Source organism: Neomonachus schauinslandi, chromosome 11 (genome assembly GCF_002201575.2).
Source record: "Neomonachus schauinslandi chromosome 11, ASM220157v2, whole genome shotgun sequence".
Taxonomy (NCBI): domain Eukaryota; kingdom Metazoa; phylum Chordata; class Mammalia; order Carnivora; family Phocidae; genus Neomonachus; species Neomonachus schauinslandi.
In genome coordinates this window covers 109,697,911-109,724,034 of record NC_058413.1, presented here as the reverse complement: position 1 = coordinate 109,724,034, position 26,124 = coordinate 109,697,911, and the positions used below count along the sequence as shown (strand labels likewise).

Below are 26,124 nucleotides of genomic sequence, written 5' to 3'. Positions count from 1 at the left end.
TAACCTGTGGGGCCCAGAGCAACATGAAAATGTGGAGGCCCTTGTTCAAAACTCCCTGAATGCTCCGTGAGAGCCGACCACTGCACCCTTCCAAGCACAAGGCTGTGTGCAAGCCACCACAGGGACCACATGTCCAGGAAGCCAGCACTGCGCACACCTGAGAAGCAAGTCAGGGCATCCAGTGGAGCTCAAAGTCTGCACATTGTGGCGTGCCCCATGCTCACGACAAGTCATTCTCTCCTATCCCGGAGACACAGCAAGGTCTTCCCACTGTCTTAGGCAGTCGGGAATCGCCACCACAGTCTCCTGCACCAGGCTTCGCTCTTGATCTCTCAATCAGCCAGGTTCAAACAACTTTGGAGAGAAGTCTATCATCTGGGGAATACTGAAGCCACAACACGGAAGAGGATGCCTGAGCCGTCACATAGAAGACTGCCTGCCAAATATCACAATCAACTGTCAAATGAAGGATAAATACAATTCTGTTACGTTAAGCCAATTGCCATACCTTGAGTGTGTGTGTCAGGACAGGGCAATGTACAGTAACATACCACACCAAAATCTCATTATCTTATAACACAAATGTATTTCTTGTTTATGATATACCATCAAGATCACTATACTCGTCATAGCTAGCTACTCAGGGAGCTAGACTGATCAAACCCCCATCTTGACTTACACCTCCATGATCACCACAACACTGGAAAAGAACCATGGTAAATTATACACTGGCTTTTACGGTTTCTGTGCATATATGATATATCACTTCTTACGCTTAGAGGATAGCAAGTCAAATGGTCATGCCCATCTTCAAAGACAGCAAAGGCCATATTGTTGGGTCCAACGTGTAAAGTTGTCAGCAGAGGAGATGACTATTAAACTTAGTCCAAAGCCACCTCAACATCTTTGCTTTTCTAAGCTTTGCTGGAATACATTATACCAGAAGTAATTTGCAACGTGTTGTCTGTTTAACTGTGGACCTCTGTAATGCTTTTATCCATGTTTAAAAAGGAAGGAATTTGATCAAAGGCAAACCATCTCATGTAATTAGCCAAGGAAAAAGCTTTCAGGACTTTCAAATGTTAACTGTTTTTCTCATCTAGGAAATGCTATAAAGCTCAAATTAGATAGGAATGACTTCTACATTTTTTTGTTTTAAACACCTAAGAGATGCTTCTCAGGTATGTATATTGCCATATTCTTAATGCTTTGAGTGACGACATCCAATTCTGCACCTGTACCCTCTGGTACTTCTTTTTAACCTTCCTGGAATCCATTTTCTAAAAAATAAAGACATTTTCAGATCTGGAAAAAAAAAAGTGAATAACTTCAGTCCAACTATGTGCCAAGAATGGGGAAATCCAGACATATTTGGCAAATGAGAGCAAGGACTCCCATGTGAATACAGATGTTGGTGCTTGGAAGAAGGATGCTGCCATATAGAAACTCAAAATTTGTACAGAACAAGTAGGCAGCAGACAGCAAAGAAGCAGATTGGCAGGCTGGCGAGCTGGAGAGCCCTAGTGCACCTTGGTAACATATCTAGTAAAACTGTCCCCAGTGAGAAGTAGAAGGTAGACCATGAGCCCAGTGAGACCCCAACTCTTTGAGAAGTAGATGGAGGCAGAGTGATATGTGCTGGATACAGTTATCTACCTTTAGCAAGATCTTATAACAAAGAGGGGAGCTCAGATGAGAACTGGCTGGTGTTCTGGAAGAGGTAGAGGGTACTAAGGAATTCTACAGATCAAGGTCCTTTTAAAGTTAGAAAAGCTGACTGCTCCTAGACCCTAGGTCTAGGTAATAACTTTTCCTAAAAGTTTTAAGCCCTAAAAGGTCTCTCAGTTCAAAAAAAGTGATACAACCTTTCTGCAGGGATCAGATTAAGGGTTTTTAACCTTGCCATCCAAACTTACTGTTTCAGACAGCTTTCAGATAGCCATCATTCACTGAGAGAGAGGGGCATGTACATGAGGGAGCAGAGATGAATCATTCTTGAGAATTATATATGGGAAAGAGCTGTGGGATTTACAATACAGGAACTAGAAGCACATATCAGAGAGCCAAGTTTTTAAGGTAATTATATTGTTAAAGAAACCATACAACCCGATTAAAAAAAGACTTTGAGCCTTAAAAAAAGCAAGCTCTCAGGGTGTCCCCAGCAGGAAGCCCAGATAAGCTATCTTTCTGGTTTACACGTTGCTGGACCATGAGGAGCCACATTTGAACCTGAAGGCAAGGACTGCATCACACGGAGATCTTAAATCCCTCTCCTTTCTCTAATAAAGGACTGCCCCAAATGTGCATTCATTGACTTCACGGCCCCGTTCCAGGCAAGAACATGAAACACATGACGGGAGTAACTTCCATTAGTTTCAGGGAATAACGGTCTTAATTTCACATTTCATATTTGTTAGGTATCTTCAGGGACTAAAGGTGCCAAGGTGAAAAGATATGTTAAAAACTTGGTCTCTTTTCCTTTAAATCTGTCCTGAGCTACCCTCTTGAGTAAGTTGATGCTACCAAATTTTTGATGCTCTATTCTCGTAGCAACAGGCTGTGATGTCAGAGGGTTATTTTATCACAGAAGTCATCCAAAAAAAGATGCTGGGCTGTGAAGCAGAAAGCTGTGGCTTAATTGCATGTTACTCAACTATCACTTCACATAAATAAAAATGGAAATAGAAAATAAAAGACTCATACTAACAGTTTATGTGGACATTTTTATTAATAGTTGCCATGGTATGAAGAAGTTTTCCTTTTAGGACTTTATTATCAGTGGTTATGTATTTTTAAAAATAATATTACAGGGCATCCAGTTACAAGTCTCAGCAAGACTATTTGCTGCAAATAAAGGTAAGCTAGGTCAGGCACACAGGAAAGAAAGCCGCATCAAAGCATTTAAAAGAACAATCAGCATCATAGAGGAAAATACTACCTATTACTATGTTTGGAAATTTTTTTATAGTAAGAACCTTAAAACAGTGGTTTCACTAGCAGAGTTGATCACACTGAAAGGCAAAATTAAAAGCACTAGCTTTGTTTATCAGACAAATGATCATCCCTTAACTTGGTTGGTGTAGGGAAGACAGCACTCTGTACAGCCACCAAAACTCATGTGGCCACGTAAATTCGTGGAGTGGCCTCCGTGTGAGACAGGGTGGGTGAGTCTGGAGGGGCTCAATTAGGCCACAGCAACAAAGAAGCCGAGAGTTCAGTCGTTGAAGACCTGTGTTTGCTTGCTCACACTGCACGCTGGTGAGGGTCAGCTGGGGGCTCTGTTCTTTGTCATCAAGGGCAGCCACTATCGAGAACTGTGCTCATTACTACTACGGTGGAACAAGGAAACAAGGCAGGTGATTTTGTGTAGCCCAAGCAGTACTCTCTCCTAACTGGAAAGACATCTGGAAGGTGTGCTCGTCATTAGGACTGCTCTCAAACTTCTGCTCTCTCTCCTTTCATGCACAAGGCCCAGCTGCGCTTACCTGACCCCTGCCGTTAGATGTGACCCTGTGACTTGCTTGGCTAATACAATGTGAATGGAAGTGACAGGCAGAAGCTTCCAGAGCCCATGAGTGCTCTGCCACATGGTTTCTTCACCAAGATGTTTGTCAATTAAACCGTATATAAGCAAATACAAACCAAAGCTCAATAAATACAATTTTTACCAAGAAGTATAAAAACATCCATACTTCAAAAAAAAAATTCTCCCCTGGCGCCTGGCTGGCTCATTCAGTTAAGCATCTGTCTTTGGCTCAGGTCATGATCCCAGAGTCCTGGGGTCCAGTCCCGCATCTGGGCTCCCAACTCAGTGGGGAGTCTGCTTCTCTGTCTTCCTTTGCCCCTCCACCCCCTGTTCGTATTCTCTCTCTCTCTCCCTCTCAAATAAAATCTTTAAAGAAAATAAATTCTCCCAAGACTGGTGTTCTTTTTAACTTTAAAGAGAATAGGTTTAGGGTACTGTCTCTGACATACCTCCCATAATTCTTGCCATTAATATTATGTTTAAAATGAAAAACACCAGGATTCAAATAAATAGTATTTAAAATTTGATAGAAAATTCAAAATATTTAAATTATTTAATCATAATGGGAATTATGATTAAATCATAATGTCTTTTTTTTTTTTTTAAATAATGAAACACAGGTATTACCTGCAAGGAACTCCACACTTTTTGCTCTCCTCTAATGTCTTTCTGGTTCTCTTTGTGGGAGTGGAGACTGGGGAAAATCATACCCACATTATCACATTTCTGGCCTCTTCTCCCACCTCCTCTACTCTGCCCAGGATTCATGGGGGGCAAGAGGAGCACTGAAGTGCAGACCGAAGAATTATCTTCGGCTGTGTGTTACAAACCGACAAACACTAACTTCCCCGTTTACATAGCTCCTTCCTCTCTCCCTATAATTTTCAGTGCAATTGACTGCAGAAGGACTGGCTCCCTGTGTGCCAGGAGTAATGGTTAGCGACCATTCACTACTTATGAACAGTCAGAAGAAATAGAGTTCCTTTTGTCCTATTGGCGTAAATATATGTAAGTATTAAATGTCCCATTAGGATGTATCTTTCATTGTGCTGGTGACTGAAATCTGTAAATGCCACGCTTTGGCAAGTCTAAAGAAGGGGTTCTGAAAACACCTGTCATGCACAGCACCCCCCTGTCTAAGAAGAGTAACTAATAGATTACTGCTTTACTATGAAAAATTCTGTAACAGTCCTGTGGCATTTTTCCCTTAAACGGAGTCAGTGTAAGGAGTATATTTAATAAGGGGAGCAATTTTTATAACCAACATGATAATGTAATTTGCCCAATCTTGGTCAAACATAATGGATCGAACAGAACAAACTTTTTTCCTCTAGTCACTTTCACAGAACAGACGCAGATCTGTTAGAGATCACCTGGAACAGTGGATCCCTGCAGACACTGAAGCCCTTTTCAGAGGTTTGGGAGGTCACAGTATTTTCACGGGCTAAGACATTTTCACCGATCATGCAAATGCACTGGCATCTGTGAAAGGCAGAATTCTCAACTGGCGCAAGGTTTCCAATTGCCGTGTAACCCCCTAACCTTGAGCGGGGTGACACCTGTGAACAGGGAGAGAGGAAGGAGCTATGTATGCAGGGAAGTTAGTGTTTGTCGGTCTATCACTCCCATACTGAATTTACCACTCAGTTGACTTAATAAAGAAGGTTATCCACCGGGCCTGGTCGAATCAGGTGAACCTGGAGAGGGAATAGGGCCTTTCCTGTTGCAAGAGGTTGGAGACCCAAGGTTGAACTGGTGTGTGGGGGAATGCACTGCTGGTGCTGCAATAGAGAGGTGAGGAACGTGGGGGCCTTGACCTGCTCAAGGTCACCGCAGTTGAAGCCGGCAGAGAAATGGGGACTGCAGTCTTGTACCTGCAAGGAATTTAATTCTGCGTCCACGATAGGAGCTGGGAAGAGGAGCCTAAGCTCCCGATGACTCAGCCCGGCCAGCATCTTGATCTAAGTCAAGTCCCTTGGCAGACAACCCGGCATGCGGTTTCCCATGACTGATAGGCAGGACCTCACGCTGATAGTGGGGTGTCTCTTTCAGCCATTAAGTTTGTAGAACTCTGTGATGAACCCTAGCACAGATCCAGGCCAGGGCACAACACTGTTCCAGTGCTCACTCGTTCTTTACCTCCGTGTGCGCACAGGACAGTGTCCTTCATAAAGGAGTAGATATTATCGACTTTCCCAAATCCCAGAGCTTGAGAGCAAGTCATTTCGCCATTCTGAGGGATGCAATACAAGGCGCACAAAGCACTTGGGCGGCATGCGGAGGCACGATGGCTGCCTTCCAGGAAAGACCCGTGTGACTGGAGTCGTGGTCTAAACTAGCAGCTTGTTTCATACAAGACCACGTTCACCTGGAAGAAGGACAAAAACTATGATTATGCAGACATGGGATATGTGGCAGACATTTTTCTCAAAAATGAATGAAATAAGGCTATCATTTCAGGGAAAACAACTGACACTCTTTGTTGCCAAACTTGTATGCAAGAATTAGAATTTTGGAAAAATTAAATTCTCTGATGTAAGCTTGACAACCTCTTCAGACATAAAGACTTATGAGATCAGTGGTATACTGATGAATGTGATTTTTAAAATATTGCATAATGAAATGTATCCACATTTGGAAGATCCTCATAGCTCAGTGAACCAGTATTTTCCAAAGGACCAATGCATGATGTTAGGAAACTGTGCGTGGGTCAAAGATCCATTCAGTATGCAAGATAACCAATGGTTTTTAATGTAGCTGAGTATGAAATGTTGAATCACTCATATGGTTCCAGATTCCAAACTGCAACTAGCCTTTAAGAAACTACCACTTAAGGAATTTTAGTAACAATGAGTAATATTCACAATGATTTGAAAAGGCTGTTAAAGTTCTTTCCCATTTTCTAACTACACATCTATGTGAGGCCAGGTTTTTCCAGGTACTTCAGTGGGTCAACTTATTGAAAGAGATAGGATGAAGAATGTAAAACATCAGTCTTCTGACCAAATTTATGTTCGTGTTGGGAATTATAATTATTTTAAAAAAATATTTATTTTGAGAGGGAATGAGTGCAAGGGGGGAGGGGCAGAGGGGAAAGGAGAGGGACAAGAGTACTGTGTGCTGAGCTTTGGAGCCAGACATGGGGCTCAATCTCATGACCCCGAGATCAAGACCTGAGTAGAAACCAAGAGTCAACGCTTAGCTGACTGAGCCACCTAGGAGCCTAGGAATTATTAATTATCTTTATAAAAACATGTCACTTAGTAAGTCATGGACTTATCATTTTTAAATAGATGAATAAATATGTTTTAAAAAAATCTCATGACTATTACAGTAAATATTGATAGAAATAATGCACAAAAAAATCTTTTTGGAATCTTCAATAATGTTTTAAAGCATAAAGAAGACCTGACACCAAAATGTTTGAGATATGCCGGTATAGATCAAAATCAGGAAAGCTTGGCTCAGAAAGGTTTCGTCCCTTGTTCTCCAGCTTACATTTCCTGTTTTCATGCCACCTGCTAACCAACTACTAAGCCAACATCCTACATTAAATTAAGAGACAAAACAAAACAAACAGCCACCCTACTGCTGGTAACAATTACTCTATTGGTTAGACTGGCTTAACTTACTATAAAAAACAGACCCACATACACATGCTGTAAAATGGCCCAAACACAATAAAGGTTATTTCTTGCTTATTTAACAGCTGCTAGCCCTGCTCCACACTGAGTCGGGAGCCCTGTGTCCTAGACATTTATGGTTGTCATCTCTTCTTGTTTTGTATCCAGCTGGCAAAAGATGAAGGCACACTCACTTCTTTCAAACCCTGTCTTCTAAGTGGCACCCATTACTTCTGCTTACATCCTACTGGGGAGAATGAGTTAATGGCCACACCTGGAGAGTAGCCACTGGGATACTGGTGGATGTCTGGCTGTCTACCACTGTGATACAGTGCCTAGAGATCAGTTTGCAGTTGGGTTTGGATATCAATCTTGGTTCTACAACTAGTTATCTCTGTGGCTCTGCATGAGTTAGTTATATCTGAGATTCCTTCTGATTTACTGAAGCTTCGTGAATAGAGACCTCATCTGTCTTCTTTCCACTCTATGCCTAATTTTAGGTACCCAGCAGTGACATACAAAATTCCTACCCTCATTGAGTTTATGTGTCAATTGGAGTTTCTATGTTTCTTAATGTCTGGGTTAAACTATATTCGAACACTCAAATGTCATATCTTGAGGAAGTCCAAAGCCCACCTAAGGTTCCTAAAAATTCCTGGGAAGGTAACATTCACACGATCTCATCTGCTCCCAGACTCGTGTTCCTACCTGTGCTGCCTTCATGCTTATCACATCGTTGGGGATGCTAAATACAACCATCTCACACATTTCCACCAAAACAACTCACCTAGACCAAGCATTTGTGAGTATAGGTGGCTTTCCTGAAGACTTTGTGAAGGGTCATAATGCCCACTGCAGAGCAAAAATCTCTGTATCCATATTTAGCCATCTTTGTTTTCAGAATCCATTTTGGCTATCCAGTCATCTTGGGTTCCTGTTTGGATTTTTTCCCATCCAGTGGCCAGCATCCCAATTCATGCACTCCTCTCTCCCACTTCGTGGATTATTTCATGAGAATTTAAATTCATTTCCCTTTACAATTCACAGCGGTTCCGCTTTCTTTAGTTCTCACCCCCAAATCTTACTCAAGATGCTCAGCAGATAAAAAGACCCTCTTTCCACTGATAAAAGAATATAGTTTTACGAGGAAGTTGTGGTTACTGAACGCAAATTAAAAAAAAAATCTAGGGGCGCCTGGGTGGCTCATTCGGTTAAGCGGCTGCCTTCGGCTCAGGTCATGATCCCAGGATCCTGGGATCGAGCCCCACGTCCGGCTCCCTGCTCAGTGGAGAGCCTGCTTCTCCCTCTCTCTCTCTGTCTGCCTCTCTGCTTACTTGTGCTTTCTCTCTCTGTGTCAAATAAATAAATAAAATCTTAAAAAAAAAAAAAAATCTATGTTTGAGTTCCTTAGGATGAAGGCTCAAACCAGAGGCAAGATGACGCCTGACTAGACTACAAAATCCTTTAAGGGCAGGGCCTATGTCTCCAGGGCCTGGTCCATTACTGGGCACACAGCAGCATGCAGCACATTTCAGATGATTTTTGAATTCATAATATCAGAGTGAATGACCAGCAGTTCAGTAGTTTACGGTGAAGCCACGGCGAAGAAAATGAAAGAGCCCGATTTTACTCCTGTATTTCTTCAGTATTGGGTATTGGGTTGTGCTTGTTATAAAACAAGTTAACAGGTACCACTGTACGTTTTGGTTATTTCACAAATGTGGCTGCGTGTTCGGGTAATGGTCGTGATGAAAAACGAGTGGTTGCATTTTTTTCTGAAACTAGTAATAAAGTAACAAGGGGAAGGGATTGGCGGGAAATGAAGCACCACAGAAAGGAGCGGGGGAAGACGGAGCCAGAGAATTAACAGTGTGCTCAACTCCTGCTCTTTAGCAGCCTCTGCAAAGAGCCATCTCTTGAAGTCCGCGCGGCAACCTGGCCGGCACCGGCCCATTTCGCAGATGGGGAGCCCGGCGCCGCCGGCTGCAGGTGCAGCGGGAGCCCCAGGGCCCAGCCCTCCGGACTCCGGGGCACGCGGCTCCACTGCCTGTATCGCTTCCAACAATCCGCTACGGGAAATCCGCAGAAAGAATAAACGGCAGGCTTTGCGACCTGACACACACCTGCCCGAATCCCTTAGGACCGACCGCGGCACCGGGAGCAGCTCCCCGGCTTCACCGCGTCCGCCGGCCTCCGGGGACTGTGCGTGCGCGTGCCCGAGCGCTAACGTCACGGCGTGCGCGCGGCCGCGCCGACGTCGGGCTCCGTCGCCATAGCGACCGGCCCTGGCAACCGCGAAGGCTTGCGGGCCGGCCGGCGGGCTGCGCGTGTGGGCGGAGGTGGGCTCCGGCGGCGGCGGCGGCGGCGGCGGGCCGTTGTCTTCCTCCGTACTGGCCGCCGCCATGGCGGGCGGCCGCGGCGACGTGCGGAAGGTCTTCCTCTTCACCACGACCCAGAATTACTTCGGACTGGTGTCGGAGCCCTGGGACCAGCCGCTGACGTACAGCTGCCCTGAAATCAACAACTTCCTGGACGACGGCAACCAGATGCTCCTCCGGGTGCAGCGCACCGACGCCGGCGTCTCCTTCTCCAACGCGGTACGGGCGCCGCACGCCGGGCCGGGGTTCGCGGGCCGCCACCTCCGCCCCCAGCCTCCCCGCTGGGGACCACCCCCCGGAGCGGGCCGTGCCCGGCTCCCCTCAGGGACCCGCCGCTCGGGCTCGGGCTGTCTACCACTGTGATACAGTGCCTAGAGATCAGTTTGCACTTGGGTTTGGATCTCAATCTTGGTTCTACAACTAGTTATCTCTGTGGCTCTGCAGGAGTTAGTTATATCTGAGATTCCTTCTGATTTACTGAAGCTTCGTGCTCGGCCCCCTCAGGGACCCCCTCAGTCACCCGTCAGCCTCCCCCAGGGGACCCCCCCCAGCGGGCCCCACCCGGCCCTCCCCTCCTCCTGTCGTCCTCTTCGGGGGTCCTTCCCCCTCGGGCCTCCCCGTAGCCGCTCCTCCCTCATCCCCCAGCCCCCCCCCCGGGTGTGGGCCTCAGTCCCAGAACCCTGAGATCATCACTTGAGCCAAAGGCAGATGCTTAACCGGCTGAGCCACCTGACTTAACCGATGCTTCAGGTGTCCTGAAGCAACAACTCTTTCAAGTTAATGCTGTTGGTACTAGAGCCCAGCAACATATTATATATTTAGTCATATACCACACTACAGACTTCCGGTTATGCTTGGAATGCTTTGTTGTGTCTTACGTTGTACTGTGGATGTCTGACAGTCAGCATGATTCAGTAAGTTAATAAATATTGAGTACTTAGGATGGGCCTGGCCCTGTGCAGGGTGCTTGGAATAAAGCCATGAATATGGCAGAAATTGTCTTCAAGGAGTAGCATTTGAGTGCACAGAGATTGGCTACACATGTGCATGCAGATACATAAATGTAACATAATTTTGGGCATTGATAAGTGCGGTTAAGATCCAAATAGAAGGGTGTCTGGGTGTCTCAGTCTGTTGGGTGACTGACTTCGGCTCAGGTCATGATCCCAGGGTCCTGGGATCAAGTCCCGCATCGGGCTCCCTGCTCAGTAGGGAGTCTGCCCCTCCCTCTGCTGCTCCCCCTGGTTGTGCTCTCTCTCTCTTAAATAAAAATCTTAAAAAAAAAAAAAATCAAAATAGAGTAATGTTAAAGTACTGATGGGGGTGGGCTGGGGAAGTGCATTAAAATGGAGGGGGAGGGGCTACCTGTCTGGATTAGTGAGTTTTGAAGTGAGATTTGGTTGATGAGCTGTAGGCAGACAGAAGATTTAGAGGAAGAGTGTTCTAAGCGGAAGATAAGTACCAAGGCCCTGAGCTGGTCTCACCTAGATTTCAAGGGCCAGGCAAAAAAAATTCAGTGATTGCAGAAGTTTAATGGATGACTGGAGAGCATGGAAGATGACAACATGGGCTGATCATTTAGAACCTTGGACACCATTTAGGTTGAAACAGAAAGTCCATTGGTAATCTCAAACAGGACAGATGCGATCTGGTTTATGCTTTAGGAAAGAGGTTGGCAAACTTTTTCTGTGATGAGCCAGATAATACATATTTTAGGCTTTGTAGGCGGTAAGGTCTCTGTTGAAGTTACAGCTCTGCTGTTGTATTATGGAAGCAGTCCTACATAATGTTTAAATGAATATGACTGTGTTCTAATAAAACTTTATTTATGGGCACTGATAATTGAATTTCTTGTAATTTTTATTTGTCATGAAATGTTGTTGTTTTGATTTTTTTTTTAAGATTTTATTTTTAAGTAATCTCTACACCCAATGTGGGGTTCGAACCCACAACCCCCAGATCAAGAATAGCAAGTTCTCTCAACTGAGCCAGCCAGGTGCCCCTCTTCATTTTTTAAAAACCTAGCTTGTGGGCTGTACAAAAACAGGCAGCAGGTTGTGGTAGGCTGATGCCTGATGGATCCCAGTAGGTGGTAGAGTTATTTTACAGCCTCAAAAAATAAAATCTTTGTACTCTGAATTAATAGCTATCAAAATTGCGTCAGTTAAGGGAAAATCATAGTTGCCACTGATAGGGAAACTGGCAGGAGAGGCAGCTGGGAGTGCTGGTTCTGTTTTCCTTTTCTTGGGAATGAGGAGCAGCTGTAGTCTACTGATCCTTTGCTTTAGCTCTGACTTTGCTTAGGACAAAACTCATCATCCTGACTGATGGCCAGGGAGCCTTTGACAGTGACTGTGGTTACTGTTTTCAAATGATAAAATGTATATTTTCTGAATTTTCTTTCTCAGGTAGGTGGGAGAAAGAGTACAGGGGTGTGCACTATTTAACAACTAAAGAGTGAATTTTTCAAATCTACGTATCTGTAGCTTGTTGTTCTCGCTTGTAATTGGAATAAAATGATCATACTAGCAATAGAATTTTAGTGTATGCAAATGAGATTTTGAGAAATGCAGAGTTTGAGTAAATGCCAGTTCCCTCCTTGTGCCTAAAAAATATAATGATTAGGGTAAAACAAAAGTAGCATGAAATCTCACTCATCTATAAGGGCTTTTCATGAACAGCAGTGAACTTGTTTGAAAGCTCTTTAATACATATACTTCTCTTTCTGGAAAAAGAAATGAGAGCAACTGTGAAAATGCATACATAATGCAAAAACTTCTTTTGGGTAATACACTTTTCAGCTACTGAACTAATTACTGTGAACTGACCTATTTTACACATGGTTGCTTTAGTGACTTCCAATTTAGCTCATCCAGTTCCAATTTTAAATATTCTAGTTATACAACTTAAAAAGTTTGATGCTCAAATACTTTAAGGAAAAATTTTTTTATTCAGATAGACAACTTAAGTCTGTTTTGGTAGCTCTGAGTTTAAATATGACTTAAACACCTTTTAAAATGCTAGTTTCAGGTAAGAGGGTAATCAACATCCTTGATTTAGACTTTTTGGAATAGAGTGGCGACATGTACTACTAATCAGTTTGTACCTGGGGCACACAACTTTGATCTGTAGTATTACTGAATCTGGTTGGAGTGGAGTAGTTAGCAGTATATGTCCACAATATTTATATAGTACTTTCTGTTTATAAGCCACTTGTCACAGTAGCTTTAGGATACAGTCACTTATAAGTGGGGATACATTTTAAAACCCAGATGCTCTTAAAGAGCAGAGATAGATTGGTTGTAATATACTGTGATTATTTTAAAGTAACTGTTTTTTCCAAGGGATAAAAAGTACAGTAATAGAAGAGTTTTAGGGGAACATTTCTTTCAAATAGTTTCATGAAAGTAACATAAAAATCATTTGTTTATCACTTAGATTGATTTTGCTGACACAAAAGATAAAGTGCTGGTGTTTTTCAAGCTGCGACCTGAAGTAATTACTGATCAGAATCTACATAATAACATTCTTGTTTCATCTATGTTAGAATCACCTATAAATTCTCTTTACCAAGCAGTACGGCAAATATTTGCACCAATGTTGTTAAAGGTACGTAAATTAAAGGAGCTGTATGGTTGTTTTTTTTAAAGCTAGGTATTTGTATAAATGTCTTTATAAACAAAGAAATATTTTATTTGCTGTTAATATCATTAGTATTTTAGTTTTTTAAATGTTATAAAAATTATAAAAAAAATTAAAGTCAGCTTTGTGGACAAATAGAGAAATGGGAGAAAGAGATAAATGTAATCCACATCAGCTCTTAAGTTGCTATATAATAAATTATTTTATAAAGTTTTAACTGTTGAAAGGCCTTTTTTTCCTCCCTTATGAGACAGAGGGCAGTGGCAGGCTTTGAGTGAAACAGATGTATTTTGACTTATTTCTCTCAACAGTATTTTAAGGAAGCCAGTTTGATTGGAAAACTTTTGATCAATGTTTGCTCTTGTCTGTTTTTCTTTAGGATCAGGAATGGAGCAGAAACTTTGATCCCAAACTTCAGAATCTTTTGAGTGAACTAGAAACTGGGTTGGGTATAGTTCTACGAAGATCAGACATTAACTCATCAAAATTGAAATTTAAGGAAGATGATACACGAGGTATAGAACCGTAGCTTAATGAAAGAAAGTCAAAACAGTTTTCTTATTAATACCTTAGTAAATTAATATATTTTTTCACAGATTTATTTCCACACTTTTGGATCTTCTCTGAGCTTCAGCCTTTTAAATGAATAGATTTACATGGATTTTGAGAGGAAGAAAATGTAATCTTTAACAATACGCAATTCATGGACGTAGAATATAGTTGTCTCTCATTATTTGCAGTAGTTATGTTCTGTAAACTCACTGTGAATATTGAATTAGTAAATACTGAACTCTTGGTCCTAGGGGAAAAACAAAATTAGGTTCCTGTGAGCCTCTGGTTGTAACATTTTTATTGACTTATCAACATGTAACCCTATTTTATGTATGTTTCTGTTTTTAATATATTTTACGTGTGTTTCTGTTTTAATATAATTAACACTTTTTTAATATAGACTGTTGATTTTTTGATATAGATTGTTGATTAATTAACATAGGCCTCATGGCCTGCAGCACTGTAACTCATGCATGAAGGAAACATCCCTGACACAAGTATTCTCTCTGTGGAGGTCACATCATAGTGTTCTTGTCCTTGGCAACACTGGACAGCACTTCAGCACTATGCTTGGGAGCCATCTTAAACAGAGAAATGACCAATAAAATGCAAAAAAAATGAGGAAAACATCCAACTGAATAGGTTACAGAAAGGATACTTGTTTATGGTAGGAGATAGGAAACAGGAAGGCAGTGTTACCTTGTTCAGCCTGGGAACGTGTATGCGGGGTAACTCCCAATTTTTCATTGCTCTGTGCATGTCTGTGGATGACCATGAAAGCATTGCAAGCATTGATTTTAGATACAAATAAATGTTAGGAAATGGATGAATTCATAAATCCACATCCATGAATAAGGAGGATTGACCCTAATCATCTACTTTGCAAAGATAATTGATTTTTATTTTAGAAACGCATTTTATCTGAAGCCAATTATAATTTTATTCTAGCTATAAATATTACTTATGTGAACAATTAATATGAAATGAATGACCTACACTAATCATTATTTTACAGTATTGGATACAGTTTTACACTTTTTTGAACAGTAAATTAGATGCTTTTTGAATACCATAGACCCAGAAAGAATAGTGTACTTTTCCAGCATGTGATTAAGCAACTAGAAATTGTCCAATTCATTGGGAAATATAAAAACAAATTGAAAAGTAAAATTATTTTAATTTGCTTATATTTTGAAATTAAATTGTGGGCGTTGATTGATTAAATTGTCATCATTTCTAATTTGGATGGTATTCCCGAACATGAATTGTGATGGAAAGCCTTGTGTTGGAGAAACAGCCTTTCGGGTAGAAGGTGTAGACTGACTGTGTAGAGATGGATGGTGTACAAAAACATATGGGAAACATACTGAGCGACAAATCTGTGAAGTATACATTTGGTGTACTGTTAGTTGTTCTTAGTGGATTTAAGGAAGAACTTTCTGTCGATAGAAATTATAAGGCTGATTTTCCGCACATCTTCATGAGCACAGGAAATAGGCAAAATCAAATGAACCAGATAATTTTCTGGCTTTTCATTTTGTACTGATATTTCTTTTTTTCCTTCTCACCTTTTCAGGTATTCTAACACCAAGTGATGAGTTCCAGTTTTGGGTAGAACAAGCTCATCGTGGAAATAAACAGATTAATAAAGAAAGAGCCAGTTATTTTAAAGAATTATTTGAAACAGTTGCAAGAGTATGTGATTCCTATATAGTTATATTTCAGACTTTTGATAAAAGTACTTTAGGATTCAGTTTTCACTAGATTTACCTTTGTTTTGACATTATTATTTGATGGTTGTAAACAAAATATATCCTTAATACATAACAGGGTTTCCTTGAAGTGTGCATTTAACATGTACACAACTTAAAAACCGAAACTTTTAAGAAAGTTAGATTCTAATCTCTAGTAAATATTTTTCTCAAAAACATAATTGCTTTTCTGCAGGTACATAGGGAAAAGCAAAAGCCTAATGTACTAAGAGAGGTTTATCTACATGGAGGTAATATGTTCTTTTAAAGGAATGTTCAGTTTATTCAAGTTAGCATTTTGAAGTAATCCCAAATATGAAAAGTCTTAGTTTTATACTCGATTGATTATTCTTTGAAATATTCCTAGAGGTTAAATAAGTGACCACTTTAAATATGGTTAAAAAAAAGTCTATTCTTTTCACAATAAATAGTAATTTTTTATTTGTTCCCAGTATTATTTCAATAGTATCATTTTAGTGAAATGTTTGAAATGGTTTTAAACTTTTTTTTGTCATGATGGAATGTAAAATCACAAACCTTGAGCTGTGATTGCATTACGGGTAACATGCAGTGCAGTCCATGAGTGACGACATATGGGAGCTAGTGTGGGTAATGTCTGTCTGGTGTTAGAACCGCCTCCTTTCAGGAGCTGCAAGAAATGAATCCAGACTTGAAGAAAATTAGGTCAAGGGCAAACATAAATGAATAGACTTTGCAATTCTTATTTTTTCTTCTGGCTTTCCTGATATTTATGTTTGTAAAGGAACTTATAGGGTATTTGCATAAAGAAGTAACACATCGTCTGGTAGAAAAAGGAGGAGGAAATGATATCGCAGGTGTTAGAATTGTAGTAATTGAAAAGTCTGGGAACAAGTTGACCATATTGACGAAAGTATAGTTATCATTATGTTTAAAAATGAATGCCTTTTGGTTTTAGGAATTTTATAACTTGGACGGTCTCTCCTTATTGGAGGTGGTTGACTTGGTGGAGACCACTCGGGATGTTGTAGATGATGTATGGAGACAAACAGAGCATGATCACTATCCTGAGTCACGAATGTTACATCTCTTAGATATCATAGGTACTGTTAAAGAAGCAAACTTTTGAGACTTTGGAAGCCTGTCTTACTTTGTTTTTCTAGTTTTTCCTTCAAGCCCTTACTGAAAATGCTCCTTAATGTAATAATTGTTGCTTAGAGTAATGCTTAGAGCAAATCCTACAGAATTATTTAAATATAAATTTGTATATAGGTGGTTAATTTAAATCATGTGTCAAATTCTTTGACCATTAATGCAAGTAAATTTACATAGATTTTTAGTCCCTGTACCTGTATTAATTTAAACTTTATTTTGTAATGGTCTCAAAAGTCTTTAGTATGTATTGGTTTACTTGTTAGTATTAAAGTGCATATACTTTTTGACCTAGAAAATACCATTCTCTTTATTATTCTCAGGAAATATTAGACAAGTGCATAAAGGTATATGTATAAGGATAGTTATTGCAGCATTGTTTGTAATGTAGGAGTAGAGACAAATAGTGATTGAGAATTGGTTATATAATGTTACCTCCATACAGTAGTGTAGACTTTTGAAAAAATTATATGTATTTTTGCACTTGAGAGATGCACATAATACCTTGAAAGATGCGAAAATACAAAGAAATTATGTGCATGTGTTTTGAAAAATACTTGTTTTGAGTCTAAGGATATGCATATAGTATTTCATAGATCCTTAGTTTGCTAATTTGTATGTTTTTGTCATAAGTGTGTATTCTGTAATTATTCAGTAAAAACACAGTTCCATTAAAGAATTTGCTTTCTCTTTTATTAGGTGGTTCATTTGGAAGATTTGTTCAGAAAAAACTGGGAACTTTGAATCTGTGGGAAGATCCTTATCATCTCGTGAAAGACAATCTGAAAGCTGGTATTTCAATTTGTGAACAGTGGGTGGCCGCCTGTAATCACCTAACAGGTCAGGCGTGGCAGCGCTATGTCCCTCATCCATGGAAAAATGAGAAATACTTCCCTGAAACACTTGACAAACTTGGCAAACGCCTCGAAGAGGTATCATTTGATTACTTGGGTCTTTGACATAAGTATGGAGGGGGTTCTCACCTGTTTGTGAATATATTTTATAATTAGTAAGTAGTACACATCTGATAGGAGTTATTTATGTTTTGGGGAGAGAATAAGAATTAAAGTTCGTGTGAGATAATTTTTGGCAGTCATGTGACTGGTACCCAACTAGCTGCTGGTTTCCACCTGCTTGCTTTTTCTTTGGTGTGTGATTGCTCACCTTGTAAGCTGTACTTCTCTGTTGTGAAAAAGATAATCAGCTCCCTGTCCAGGTATAGAAGCTCTCAGACATTCTCTTGGCTATTGAAATTGTTATGAAGCAGGGACAGCTTTTCAGGGAGTACTCAGTGGAAATATTGATGGAAGAACTGTTTAATCTACATAGGTTCCAAGTTTCAGTATAGAACTTAAGCATTTAGCTTGAGGGGCTAGCAAAATGAGAATATACAAAGATTGCAAAGCTGACTTTTCCCCTTCGTGCTCATAGTTCTTTGGGGATTTTTTTAAAAACCTTTTTCATTATGAAAAATTTGAAACATGCAGAAAAGTGAAATAGTGTAACGAATGCCCGTGTGTCCACCTCTTGATCTCAACAGCCACTGGCATTACTCAGTTTCTGTTCCATCTTTGTCTCCCCGCCTTCCCTTTTTTTGGAGTATTTTTAAAGCCAAGCCAAGAAACCGTATACTTACACCCTTAAAACAACCACAATACCACCATCACACTCAACAAAATGACAATATTTTCCTAGTATCATTTTGTATTTAACCAATGTTCAGTTGTCCTGATTGTTTCAGAAAATCTTTAGTTCAGAAAATCTTGAATCCGGCTGCTTGATGGGTGCTGCTGTGTGATCCCTACCCGATACATCAGGAGGCACACAGCCTCGTTTTCCCACTGGCAGGGAGGTCAGTTTGCTCTTGGCTCTCCTTATGATGCTCTTCCTTCAGCTCTTCTAAGTGACTTACCAGCCACTGATGATCTTGAGCAGTTGTGACATAGATTCTCCAGTTCCGTTGTTCTTTCTGCCATTACTGGTAACGACGGAAGAACTTTTTGTCATCAGTTTTTTAGTTACTCTGAATGGCAGTAGACACAATTACCTTTTTTCTTTGATTTATCACTTGTTAGAACAGTGAATAATAAGTTAGTTTCATAGTAAGTTCCATAGGCAATTAATGGAATGTTTTCTCGCTAGTATTATTACAAAGCCATGAGTTTTTTTGAGTTTCAGTCTATCATGGTTATTATTATCCTCAAATTGTTCCATCTTTGGGCAGTAAATGCCCATTTAAGTTGGCTCTTGTGTTATTTTTTTTTTTTTTTTTTTAAAGATTTTATTTATTTATTTGAGAGAGAGAGAATGAGAGACAGAGAGCATGAGAGGGAGGAGGGTCAGAGGGAGAAGCAGACTCCCCGCCGAGCAGGGAGCCCGATGCGGAACTCGATCCCGGGACTCCAGGATCATGACCCGAGCCGAAGGCAGTCGCTTAACCAACTGAGCCACCCAGGCGCCCCGGCTCTTGTGTTATTTTGACATGAATCCAGTATTTCTTTGACAACTTCCTTACTTTTAGGCCCCCCCAAAATATACCAGCCCATCTTGGACATTTTCTGCCTCACTCCTGGAATTAGTCATTTCTCTCAAGAGCCTTGTTCCTTTTAGTGAAAATGGTATTTAGCAGCAACAATCTGGTTGGGAAAATATTGTCATTGATAACTTAGTTATCAGTGCTTTTAGGCCTTCTCAGTAGACAGGGTTGTTACATTGGTATTTTTGTTTTTAGCAAGAAAAAAAATCAATAGTATATACTCCTCTTTCCATCTCAGATGAAAGGTTATAGTGTTTTTACTTAACCTTTTTGATTGCCTTTTAATTGCTGGAAATTTTATATATTTATTTTTAAATTGAAATACCACACATTTTATTCATTTAAACTATACACATTTTTTTTTAAAGTAGGCTGTACACCCAACATGGGGCTTGAACTCACAACCCTGATATTAAGGGTCGCGTGCTCTACCAACTGTGTCAGGCAGGTGCCGCTCTTGGTGGAAGTTTTAAATACAAAATACAACAATTTGTTTCCCAGCTATTTGTAATTTATACATAATAGGGTTGTTAGCATATTATTTCATTGTCAGAGGTACAATTTAATGCAGAATAATGAAAATCAAAAGTTCTTTTTACTATATTAAGGACTCTAAAACGTTACTTAAATGAACTTTAAACATAGTTTAACGGTATTTAGCTTTTGTGTGTTTTCACCAGGTTTGAACGCATTAATTGATAGTAGCGTTATGATGTAATGATGTCTTTGAGCACCACTTTGACTATTGATGAGTAGTAATTCTCAAGATTACAGTTTGTTGTATTCATTTCAGTGAACCTAGTTTAAAGAAACTCTTGCCAAATATATGTAGACTCTAGAACTATTTGTGCAGATTTATCAATTTAAATAAATTTGTTGTTTTACTATTTTATGTTTTAGGTTTTGGCTGTTAGAACAATTCATGAGAAGCTTCTTTATTTTTTACCTGCCAGTGAAGAGAAGATCATATGCCTGACTCGAGTATTTGAACCTTTTACTGGCCTGAATCCTGTGCAGTATAATCCATATACTGAGGTATGAATATATATGTTTTTGTCTCTGTAACTTCCTGTTTGTATTGTTCTTCTCAAAGGTAAATATTGGAAATATTAAAAGTCTAATAATATTAATTTGTTTAGCCTTTATGGAAAGCTGCAGTGTCTCAATATGAAAAAATTATTGCACCTGCGGAACACAAAATAGCAGGAAAATTGAAAAATTATATTTCAGAAATTCAGGATAGTCCACAGCAGGTAAAATATCGAAATATTTTACTTTTACTATTTCCCTTAAGCTATTTTGGGAGATATTTATGTATTTACCAAGTTGATCGACTTAGGATGAACATGTACTTTTTTATTTTATGTTAGCTTCTTCAAGCATTTCTGAAATATAAAGAGTTGGTGAAGCGTCCAACTATAAGTAAAGAATTGATGTTAGAAAGAGAAACTTTACTGGCAAGACTTGTGGACTCAGTTAAAGGTAAAAGTTTATGAGAGATTATAGTGTTTGCTTGAGAAAATATTTTTGTAGGTTACTTTTTCTTGTATACCATTTAGGATTAGGACTATATTTTATAACATATGCTGAAGATTAATTTACTATATTTGTTATAAATTACAGATTTTAAAAATTAACTAGTTATTTTCTTTCTCTGTCTCATTTGATGCATGGTAAAGTCCCTGAGGGTAAAGGACCAAGTCTTAGAATTTTTCTTTCTACAACCTTTCACTTAGTACTTGGTGCACGGAAGGCACTTAGGAATCTTGATTGAATGTGTATAATCATTTATTTGACTTAAATTTTTACAGATTTTCGGTTAGACTTTGAGAATCGATGCCGAGGAGTTCCTGGTGAAGCATCTGGACCACTTTCTGGCAAAAACCTTTCGGAAGTTGTTAATAATATAGTTTGGGTTCGCCAGTTGGAACTGAAGGTATTAGTTTTAATAGATGTTGAGGAACACTAATTGTAAAATCTTCTAAATTAATATGGAAGGCACTCTAGAACTCTAGTGAAAAAATGAAAAAAAAATTCTCTGCTTTCTTTGGCATTTCCATCTAATTTTCATGTGAAGTGTAGAATTCTAAAAAAGTGTACAGGGGAAGTTTGAATGGTCCGCTCATTTTTTATGTAGAGATAACTAGCACATCCTTTATCATTCAGGTGCAGTTGTTCCACGTAAAGTGCCTTCTTAAGAAAATATTGAAGAGGAAATCATCTTTTCTATATTTTCAAATGATTTTTTTAATCCTTTGAGATTATCACTGCAAAATCTTTGTAGTTGCAAAGTCTATCGGCAAGTATGTTTATGTAGGTAAATCATTCTAGGTTGAAAGGAAATTAAAGGAAAGGTGAAATGTAATTATGATATTGCCTAAGATTAGGGTCAGCAATTTATGGATTTAACAGCTACTATTTTAATATTTTGGTATTATCAAAATTGATCTAAGATTCTTATGTACAATGTCTTCCATCTGACTCACATAATGGTTATTCATTGGTTATGGTCTGTGATTAAGAACAAGCAGACATAGAGTATTATAAAGGCTAGCATGTTGGAGAGTTCTACTTATTCAAAGTTGTGTTTTTGATGTTCTGTTTTCTGGAATATTCTATCCAGTTTTGTCAGTCAGCTTTCCAAAGTGCTATCACGTTCTGTGTACAGTTGTGGAAGAAAGACATTTCTTTCCTCTAATTGCCCTTCAGCTTGGCAGGTATGTGTGAGCTCTTCCCCAGAGCACTAAGCAAAGGGCCACATTATTGCTGCACATGTGTAAAAGCATTGCTGAATTCGTGGGGGTCTCACCTGAATCTCCCTCGTCTCACCCTCCTGATTAGGCCTCGTATGCCTTACATCTGTGTTTTGCTATCCTGAGTTGTACAAGTCAGAAGCAAAGTAGGGGTTGATCTTCTCACATTTGCTGGCAAATCTTCTCTCCTACTGTTTATAGGTGAATGGGAAAGTAATTTCTGAATTACACATCAGAGAAGGTGGTTCGTTTTATGACAATTTTGTAGTAAGTATTAATATATTCTTGTAATATTCTTGTGTTGTGGCTTTTTAAGGTGGATGATACTATCAAGATTGCAGAGGCTCTTTTATCTGACTTGTCAGGATTTCGATCTTTCCATCGAAGTGCTGAAGATCTCTTAGACCAGTTTAAACTGTATGAACAAGAACAATTTGACGATTGGTCCCGGGACATTCAGTCTGGTTTGTCTGATTCCAGATCTGGTTTGTGGTAAGTACAGGTACACTAAACAGTGACATCTGGGCAAGAATCTTGTTTCTTATGGTATTAACCGAATTTTGTCTGTTCTCTCCTTTATCCAAACTTGCTGCTGCTCCTTAAAAAATTTTTTTGTTAGTTTTTGATTATCAACTTTTAAGTCATTAAGGTTGGGAACTTGGAAGATAGAGTTAGTTGACTGCCCGCCTTGCTTCTCGTGTCTGTTTCTCAGGTCTGCAGATTCTCCTTTTAGAATGAGGCTTTCCTCTCCATGGTGTGTTGGTATTGGTATTCATGTATGTTTTTCTACCTTTTTACATTAATATTATTTACATGGATACACACACACTGTAAGCTATAAAATTTCATTATTTTAAGCTCCTTGAGGTGGGAAGTAATCTCTTTATGAAATACTACTTTGGTGCCCACCATAGGGTAAGGGTTTGGTAAACACTTATTGAGTGATACTGAACCTAATTTAATTGGTTAACCTAATTATTTTAATGCACATTTAAAATGAATGATCTGGAAAAATCATTGTTTCTTTGTTCAGGTAAACTTTCCTTAGTATATTACTGTATTTTTAGAAACTGGTCATGTTTTAGTTTTTAGAAACTTGTTACTTTTCAAAAAAGTAACTTTTGTTGCTTTGTCCATATTATGAAATTCTGTTTATTTTGCCTATACTGCTACAAAGAATAATTAGGCCATAAAGGGTAGCTTCTTAAACTGAATAAATAGTTTTTTTCCCTTACCTTGCATTTTGGATGTGGAGGAAGAAGAGAAGAACCGAAAGGTGCTGGGGTGTAATGATTCTAACCTTAGGCCATTGAACTCTTTCCCCTTCTACTATCAACCTAAAATATGACAGATACGCCAGACCTAAAAGAAGAGTTCTTTAATCAGCTAATTTTGGGAAATGTTGACACTTCTGTCACTGCAGCTCTGGTGGAGATCCACTCTGTGACAGCATGCCAAGGGATTGAGAACTTCTGTAAAGAAGTCTGTTGAACGCTGTTCAACCCAGTGTTTCCCATTTGGCCATGAAATACTTGGACTCCTGCTTTTTTTTTCCTGGGCAAAACCCTTTATTGTTCCATAGAATCAGCATGTTTTAGAATATATTTCAGGATATGCTGGTATGTAGAAAGTAGTTTTGAAGATTAGTTTCAAATAAAGGCAAAGAAAAATCACCATTAAAATTTTCTGACAGGCTGTATGTTATGTTATAGGAATGTTGAGGCTACATCATTATTCTAAGCCACTTTGAAGTATCTACTTTTTATTCTGCTTTATTATATGTGTTGGTAGATGGGTGGGATAGTTTTGTTCTTTGCTTTTCAGTAGCTTACTTTCTAAGACCTACGTTTTCTTAATTGTGAAAGTGATTTGAAGGAATAAGCATTATGTAAACCTGATCCTGTAAGGGAAGTCATGAAACTATAATACTTCTTGATTAATTTAGCTCAGTATTTTCACAATCATGCTGACTCGAGTGCCCTGATTTAAAAATTGCTATTATAACATTTACAAGAAACACGAAGGACAGTCCTTAGAGAAACAAAAGTAGAGGAATGAAACATTTGAATATCTCTCCTCCTACCATTTTGATGTTATCATTGATCCTTTAATAAACACGTTAAATAACCAAGTAGGCTGACTAAAGAAATACCTAAGGTACCCTTTGGAAAATGAATCAAAACCTTTTCTCTTTATGGTGAATATGATGCCAGTTTTGAGTCTGAGTGGAAGGCTAAAAGATTGATTTTACTGATTTCAAAAACTGCTTGGTTGAAATATTAATGTGATGGTGTATTTTGGATATTGCAGTTTATTACCAAGATCTGAATTGTGAGATACTATGTGAAAATAAGATTGCTTGAAAACTATAATTAAAATTTTTTTTACTTTGAGTTAATTTTATATTTACAGAAAAGTTGTAAAAACTGTTTCATTTTTCATCTGTCAAAAGAGTGAGAACATGAATTTTAAAAAGTTATTTATTTTATTTTGTAGTATCGAGGCTAATAGTCGAATTATGGAATTGGATCCTAACGACGGATCATTAAGAGTGCATTATTCAGATAGGTTGGTGATTCTTCTGAGAGAAGTTCGTCAGCTCTCTGCACTTGGCTTTGTTATTCCTGCCAAAATACAGCAAGTTGCAAACATTGCACAGAAATTCTGCAAGCAAGCAATTATTCTTAAACAAGTATGACATTATATTTTTGAATATATGACTATTCTGAGTTCATTACCCTTACAATATTTTAAGGGGTTCGTTTTCTAAATTTGAGTTTTTTAGGCTAACAGAATAGCACAAGTCTTTGCTAAATGACTACATTACAAAATTTACTTTGCAAATCTATATAGGAATTCATTAATTTATGGTATGATTGTTACTGTTATTCATTCTAAAAGCATTTGGAAAAATAAACTGTTATTTCTCTTTTTTTCATTTTTCTTTCATGTTGTATGCATGGATCTTAAAGGACCTTCTAGTCAAAGGGTCCTCTGTCTTTTGCTTGCCTTCGAGGGGCAGATTCTTAGAGAATTACCAGGCTGATGGGCTGATCACTATTTTTGGTCATTTCATAGGTCTAGCTGTTCACCACTTTGCCATCATATCATTTTTCTATTTAGAACCAACTATTATGGCCACATTGTCTGTCTCCTTAGGGCAGAACACAAGGCCCTTCTTAATCATGCTCTAACTAACCTAATCAGCTGGGGCTTCCACTCCCTACCCTCTGAATGTGTCTCCATGCACGGATCTCTGTCCCCTCTTATTAGAAAACTCAAAGTCATCCTTTAATTCCCCACTCATAAGTCATTTCTTGTGTGTCTTTCTTTAGTTGATTGTTTCCTATTCTGTATGCAGTGTGCAGATCACTCTCGAATGCTTTATGGAGTACTGGATTTTTTTCATCTTTTCTCTCACTTGATTAATAGATCGTGGTGGGCAGGAATAGTATCTTAGAGGCAGGGGCAGTGTCTTGTGTATCTCGGTCTCTTGTTTATTCTTTCAGCAGAGATTCCTTGAGCACCTGCACTGTCAAGCACAGCATAGTGGGGATATAAAAATGAATATACTGCTATCATATTCTGGCACATGGTTCTCAGGCTCGGCACTGTGGACATTTTGAACCAGTTCTTTTTCCTGGGGACTGTCATGTGCGTTGTAGGATTTTTTTTTTTTTTTTTAAAGATTTTATTTATTTATTTGAGAGAGAGAGAATGAGAGAGAGCACATGAGAGGGGGGAGGGTCAGAGGGAGACGCAGACTCCCTGCTGAGCAGGGAGCCCGATGCGAGACTCGATCCCTGGACTCCAGGATCATGACCTGAGCCGAAGGCAGTCGCTTAACCAACTGAGCCACCCAGGCGCCCCGCGTTGTAGGATGTTTTAGCAGCATCCCTGGCCAGGAGCACCTGTCTGCTCCTGACAGTCAAAAGTGTCTCCAGTCATTGCCAAATGTCCCCTTGGGTGCAAATCAGCCATGGTTGAGAACCACTGGTCTAGCAGGGAGAGCAAAGTAAACATTGAGTTCTCATTAAATATCAGGGCTTCTGGAGGATAGATTATTTATGTTATTTCCATTCAACCCCCCCACCCCCTATTTTTCACTGATCGAATTAGGGATCAGATTCGTAACATAGCTTTTCCGGTGCCCCACAGCTAATAAGTTATGTAGCTGGGATTCGATACCAAATCTGACTCCAAAGCCCATATTTATTCCATTACAGTTTATA

At 39.3% G+C, this 26,124-nt stretch overlaps 1 protein-coding gene across 2 annotated transcripts in view; it reads left to right on the top strand.

Moving 5' to 3' along the window:
* The first annotated feature begins 9,551 nt into the window (after nt 1-9,551).
* DYNC2H1 (dynein cytoplasmic 2 heavy chain 1) overlaps nt 9,552-26,124 on the top strand; it is a 301,460-nt gene continuing 284,887 nt past the window's right edge. For both annotated transcript variants that reach the window (XM_021696303.1, XM_021696302.1), the window contains exons 1-12: nt 9,552-9,746; nt 12,966-13,136; nt 13,549-13,684; nt 15,298-15,416; nt 16,410-16,554; nt 17,303-17,535; nt 20,040-20,174; nt 20,279-20,392; nt 20,510-20,621; nt 20,951-21,075; nt 22,209-22,384; nt 24,389-24,584. In XM_021696303.1, the coding sequence (XP_021551978.1) occupies nt 9,552-9,746; nt 12,966-13,136; nt 13,549-13,684; nt 15,298-15,416; nt 16,410-16,554; nt 17,303-17,535; nt 20,040-20,174; nt 20,279-20,392; nt 20,510-20,621; nt 20,951-21,075; nt 22,209-22,384; nt 24,389-24,584 (1,857 nt within the window). The remainder of the gene's footprint in view (nt 9,747-12,965; nt 13,137-13,548; nt 13,685-15,297; nt 15,417-16,409; nt 16,555-17,302; nt 17,536-20,039; nt 20,175-20,278; nt 20,393-20,509; nt 20,622-20,950; nt 21,076-22,208; nt 22,385-24,388; nt 24,585-26,124) is intronic.